Source organism: Crocuta crocuta, unplaced genomic scaffold, assembly GCF_008692635.1.
Source record: "Crocuta crocuta isolate KB4526 unplaced genomic scaffold, BGI_CrCroc_1.0 scaffold172, whole genome shotgun sequence".
Lineage (NCBI taxonomy): Eukaryota > Metazoa > Chordata > Mammalia > Carnivora > Hyaenidae > Crocuta > Crocuta crocuta.
The window spans coordinates 7,484,637-7,490,876 of NW_027528872.1; the positions used below are offsets into that span (position 1 = coordinate 7,484,637).

At 45.3% G+C, this 6,240-nt stretch overlaps 1 protein-coding gene across 1 annotated transcript; it reads right to left on the reverse strand.

Moving 5' to 3' along the window:
* Window positions 1-972: 972 nt before the first annotated feature.
* PATE1 (prostate and testis expressed 1) lies at window positions 973-3,511 on the reverse strand. Its single transcript, XM_077756510.1, has 3 exons — window positions 3,460-3,511; window positions 1,827-1,955; window positions 973-1,106 (listed from the first exon to the last, which is right to left on the reverse strand). Exons 1-3 carry the CDS (start codon window positions 3,509-3,511, stop codon window positions 973-975), a joined length of 315 nt encoding a protein of 104 aa, XP_077612636.1.
* Window positions 3,512-6,240: the final 2,729 nt, after the last annotated feature.

Below are 6,240 nucleotides of genomic sequence, written 5' to 3' on the forward strand. Positions count from 1 at the left end.
TTTCCCAGGTACTAGAACTAGATAGAGTGGAAAGCCTGAGTGTGTGTGTGTGTGTATGTGTGTGTGTGTGTGCGCGCACGCGAGGGAAGGGAAGAGGCATCTGCTCATGGGGACAGCTCTGTACAGAGGTTGCTGTTGAGATGTCCAGGGGCCAGACTCACATGGCTTGCTCAGATACTACAAGTTTCAGCTTCTTTCATGCAATGCTAGACACATGGTAATATGTGTATGGCTACTTCTGGTTTCATCTCCTTGGAAGTACCCCATAGCTCTTCCATATCTAAGGATGCTTTCTTGTGAATTTACCAGGGAAGCAGGGTACAAGTTACTATCTTTAGATCCCATGTATGACTCCTCCACTTCTTCTCCAACCTGTGACTCTGAAGAGAGCCTCATCCTGGAAGGCAGAAAATCATTCTCTCTTCAGGATTCTGATGCAAATTCCCTTCTCTTCACTCTGGGAATAACATTCATGAACAAAATTCAAGAAGACTCAGGCTGTCTCTTCATTTTGCTACTTCCCTCCCTGCGATGCCAGGGCTATATGCTTTAGTGGGAGTAAGATAGGAAGGGTAATACCAAGAGATGTAAACATTTAAGAAGAAGAAAGAAAAGAAATGAAAATATTCTGCCACAGAAAGAAGGGGGAAATACAGGAAAAAATGGACCTATTCTCGTCTTCCTTTTCTGAAGCAACGTAGGCTACGGGTAGAAGCACTAGCCTTTGTAATAACCTGCAGGAGGCATTTAGCTTACTCCCCAGGTGTTTGTCTTGCCCACCCTTCCCTCAAATCCCATCGCCACCAGGGACCAAGAAAGAAAATCTGGAGGAGGAGAGGAATTTTTCTTACACACGCAGAAGGCAGAACCATGTGCTTGCAATCTGAAATGCGGCTTTTTAGGAAATCATTGTAAAGAGGTGGAGGCAGCAATATCCTCCAGAGATTGGGGCCACTGAAGGACAAGCAATCTCTATAGGAGTTCATTGCAGAAGTCATAGCCCCGGCAGCACCTGAACTCTACCATGTAGACACTCCATTTTATTCTGTCCACATTAGCACAGCTCTTCAGGCAGCCCATGAAGGTTAACCATGGAGTACCGTCTCCTGCAGAAGGACGAAGAAACTGATTAGCAAAGAGGCTTCTGCAAAGAAACTCCTTTCCAGTACATACCAGCATAGAACAACCTTGTGTGTAGTTCAAGTCTCTGTTATTCAAACGTGAAGAACGCCAAGATGCTACAAGTTGAAGGCTTCCCAGAAGAAAAGCAATGGCAGAGAAGTTTGAAAAAATTCTTGGGGGTGGGGAGGTCATGACAGCAGCAACTGAAGGACTTCCAAAGCTGGATATTTCAGTGGAGAATCTTAACACTGGTTTAAGGAAGGGTGATAAATGCCCACAGTTTGCTTACACGAAGGGTTGGAAAATAGAGAGGGCCATTTAGACAGTATCTATTGCTGGCACTGACCACCCCCCATGGAAGTCCAGGTCGGGACAGACAAGGAACTGCCCTCCACACTCCAACAACCACCTATGTCCCACTGGCCATATTGTGCCTCCCCTCTCCACTCCATGTAGTCTTCCTGCTTTCTGCAAGCTGCTCAAAATACTGGTTCCATAGCTACAGACCCCCACCCCTTGGTGACCACCTCTATCTATTTTTCATTATGGCCTATGTTAAGGGTAGGGAGAGCAGCCATCCCAGGGCTGGGGCTGCCTGTGGCAAAATACAGTCCCTGCTTTTTCCTATAGCTGTCCTATAGCTATATCGTATACCTATATCGTATGTCCCAGTCAGCTTCCCCCACCCCCAGCCCACAACTTACTCTTGAAAATCCTCCCAGTTGTGCAAGACTCTTCTCTTGTTATAATGCATATTCCTCTACCTCTGGAACACTTCTCTCCTGGAAACTTGAGGTGGCACATCCTACACTGAACGATTCCTACAAGTTGGGCTATTGGGTCAAGAAATAGAAGTGAGAAGCAATCTCGCACTGCCATGAGAAAACCCATCTCCCCTTTCAGGTCTGAAGTCTGCTTGAAGCCCAGAAATCTTTGCCAGAGACCCACGAGGTATGGGCATCTGCCTCTAATAAGAGAGGCTAAGCCAGGAGAGGGATTGTAGTTAATGGTCTCTGGAGTTGAGGCTCAAAAAAGTAGGAGGGGAAAGAAAGGTGGAGGGATAAGGAAAAGAACTAAATCAAGACTGAAATAAATCAGGCCCACTTCAGACTCACCAGAATAATGATTTTCATCAAAAAATGGTCCCTGAACTGTATTGGCAAAGAGAAACAAAATCAATCTGCAATTTTGTCTGAGATTTAGCCCTGCACAGGGCCCCTGGGATGCTTGTGTCACATGGGGTCCAGCCTGTGCTTTTCACCTGGGGCCACTGTAGGCTCTTTCTGTCCCTCCAAAGCCTCAGCACCTGCCTCCTGACATTTCTGCACCTCTTCCCTCCTTTCAATTCCCTTCACCTCTGGTGGGGTCTCTCAGATATCCTACCCATCACTATAGGGTGTAGCACAGACCAGAAGAGAAAGATAGATGTACCTTTTCCCCCTCCTTCCCTTCTTTTTAATTGACCTACGTGGCTTTCATATCTCTGTGTGCCTGGAAGCTGACAATGGGGAAAAGCATTTGAAATTCATGAGGTTGCTACACTTTGGTTTGGCCACCTGGTGCCTATAAAGTCAGTAGTCCACTCTCTCCTTTCCCTTTTGCTTGCCTTTTATTACACTCACCCTCAGCCTTGTCAGCTGCTGTTCATGTTATTTTGTCAAACTTCAAATCAGCTCCCAGCCCAGCCCATCCTGCTGTAAGAGGTTGCTGACTGTTGAAACTCAAGGGCTATCTCTGGGTTCCTCTCAACACCCAATGCCCACACTGCCTGGCTCATCTCTGCCCTCCTTCCTTCTTCTCCCTCCCACACAATGATCCATTTATACTCACAGGAATGATCACTCTCTTCCAGTGACCCAGACAGTACTGTTGGGGAAAAAAAAAATACATGCTCTGCAGACCTTATGTCTGCTTCTGTGAAAATCTTCTCAATCCACTTCTTTCATCCTATAAGAGGAAGGGTCCCAGGGATGTGGTGCATTGTGAGTGGAAGGCATGGTATTAGAATGGTGATATGAAGGCACCTGGGTGGCTCAGTCAGTTGAGAGTCCGGCTTCAGCTCAGCTCATGATCTCACGGTTCATGAGTTTGAGCCCTGCGTTGAGCTCTGTGTTGACAGCTCAGAGCCTGGAGCCTACTTTGGATTCTGTGTCTTCCCCTCTTTTGGCCCTTCCCCTACTCATGCTCTGTCTTTCTGTCTCTCAAAAATGAACTAAACATTAACAATTTTAAAAAGAATGGTCGTATGGCTCCCAGAAGAGGACCTTTGTCACAGGAGCCCTGACCCATTCCAGTACCCTGGACACACCTCCCCAACTGTCAACCGTAGGGACTCACCTCTAATGAAGCAAAGCAGGATGGGAAGTCCCAGCAACAGGGGCTTGTCCATTATGGAAAGAAAGGAGCAAGTTAGGGCAAGATGCTGCCGGGTGTCTATTTATACCCCTGTCAGGTTGGGTTTCCCTAGGAAGGGGGAGGGGTGGGGACACTGTGGAAGTTCTTGAAAGGCATGCCTTTCTCCTAGGGAAATCAGTGACTCTGTGGTTTCTCTTTTTGGAGAACTGGGTAGAAGAGGGCGCAGCTGACCTGACGTATTTCAGTCCAACTACTCAGGATGGTTGATGCCATGTTCTATGGCTTTTTTCATGATACCACACACTGTGGGAGAAAACCAAGGATAAATCTGAGCTGAGTGGGTAGGATTCAAGGTGCTCATTAAAGATGAGAGAATATATGAGCACACAAATAATTGCAATGCAGAAAGGCCGAAAGGACACGGAGCACAGACCCTTAAAAAGGCATACCTGTGGAGAGTTGAAAAGAGAGGTGGAAGAATAGACCCAGAGGCACTGACTGAGGATTCTCATGAGGGGCCAGTTTCAAACTGTCAGTCATCCTGGAACAAAGCAAATCATGGAGATGAGAGCTGAGGAGGAAGCTGTTTGCCATTCTAGGAGTTCCCCAGAGGTTGAGACAGATGTTGTTAGGAGACAGAGGACTGAGATTACTTCTGAAGTGAGGTAAGCTGGTCCTTCCCACTTGACGTCAGACCAGGTATTGGGGGTGGTTACCTCAACTCTGAGAAGGACTGGATATTCAATCAGAGAGGTGGCTGAAGGTACAATTCCCATGGAAGGGATTGAGCTGGGGGGTTCTAAGAACAGCCATACCTAGTATCTCATTCTAAGCCTTCTGGTAGTTTCCTTCAGTGATTCCTATACTTTCAACAGGTAGTAGTGGAAGTTGGGGCCTCGTCTTTGCTGTCATGGCAAGGAATTAAGGGAAATGTCTGTGTCTGTGGTTAGGGCAGAGCAATACAGGGAGAGAAACAGCAACTAGAAGGAAGCAGATTGCAGTGGGATGCAATTCAGGGCTATGGCAGCTAAGTGAGGTCTTGGCCTAACCAGATATCTCTTGGCTCAAGAGATAGGGGACAACGAGAGTGATGTGTGGAGATTTTCCCCACGATATACTGGAGGCTATTGTTACATACCAAAAGAGAAAACTGGCATCTCCATACAGGGAGGAAGGAGGAAGAGAATTATAACTAGTTAACTGCTTACCCAGAATACATAGGACCCTGGCGAAGCTTTTGTACACACCTACTCACACATACAAGTGACATCACTGATTTTTGTGTTCTGCATATTTACGAAGAGATGTTTCCCTTTTCCTCCTCTCATTGCCCTGGAATTTAGTAACTTCTCTTCCATCTTTACATTCCTTTCTCCGACCTTTTGAGATCTCCCTTCTTTACCACGTAAGAATCCCATATCTCATTGGTGAGTTAATGGCAGCCCACAAAGAGGGATGAAATGTTCCCCTCATCAGGCTCATCAGAAACTCTCTTTCCATGATTACACTCCCATGCTATGATTATACCACTTTTCCTAAAGCAGAATTTTCCTTTCCCAGCCTTAGTGATGCTGGATCACTAAGCTGGATTCCTACCCGGATATGAAGCCTATTTAATTGACATACTTTTCTCAAGTCCCCTTAAATTCATACTTTCAGCCTTAGTGTCTCACAATACCTGATTTTCTTACTGGGCCCCCTCTTTCCTTTTCTCAGTGCCCCTAACTCTCCTCTTATCCTCATAGGGTCCCACATAATTCATTTTATGTCATAGTTTTCACATTTATGGCTTTTTTTTTTTTTTTTACAAATAGTTTATTGTCAAGTTGGTTTCCATATAACACCCAGTGCTCATCCCCATCACATCTATGGCTTAAAAGTATTCAAGAATGGATCCCTTTTGCCTATTCTCTGAAGTTTATTTGAGTCTGTCACAACCCCTTTGCTCACGATGTTCTTCTCACCACCACAGGGTTCTGGGAGTATAATTGTTGGTCCAGAAGAGTAGCCCAAATACTCAACTCTGAGAGTGACAAGGTGGGTACTCAATTATGTCTTTATGTATATGAATAGGAGGTGTTCAGTTACATGCTAGCATTTTTGGTTTGCCTCTCCAATGTTGTGTAAAACAGTAAATAAAAAATATGTGTTTTGAATGGAAATTCACTTTCCAATCAGTTATCATTATTTTAAAAAGAAACAGACTACAGTTTCTCTACTACCACACAAGGAATACAGCAAAATATGCAGAAATTCATTCGTAATTGTGATATTTTCACATAACAACATTTTTTATTAGATTAATGGGGCTGGAGGTGAACACCACCAGGGTTTGAGGAATAAGACCTTCGCTTAGGCAGTTCCAACATATGAGGAGGGTCAACAAAATGAAGAACTCCAGTTATTCCATTGAAGTACCAGTAGCCTTCAGCTCTTGGGGCTTCCCCAAGACCTACAAGACTTGTACTGGTGATCTAACAGGGAAAGAACAGTTTCTTCTAAATTAGGGCTTGAAAAAATGGTCAGACCAGAATAGTCTGTCTCTTTTCCCTCAGGCCAGTGACCAGTACAGCCTTGGGTGACTGGGACTAGATGAAATCAGAGAAGTTCTACCCTATCGAGGGCTGTGAAAACAGAAAATTTTCAGACAGTATGAGCAGGTCCGAGAAAGAACAGAAAAGGAATGTCTCTGGGGAGGCTTCACGTGTGTATCTTTTTTCTATCATGAGACTTGCTATCCCCCAGGATATCCTGGGAATCTCA

What these genes read in the sequence shown, in the direction of transcription:
- PATE1 (XM_077756510.1), bottom strand. Translation starts at nt 3,511, where the DNA reads ATGGACAAGCCCCTGTTGCTGGGACTTCCCATCCTGCTTTGCTTCATT. An exon ending in CCTGCTTTGCTTCATTAGAG is followed by an intron (nt 1,956 to 3,459) that starts GTGAGTCCCTAC and finishes TTGACCCAATAG; the next exon opens with CCCAACTTGTAGGAATCGTT. An exon ending in AACTGGGAGGATTTTCAAGA is followed by an intron (nt 1,107 to 1,826) that starts GTAAGTTGTGGG and finishes GTCCTTCTGCAG; the next exon opens with GAGACGGTACTCCATGGTTA.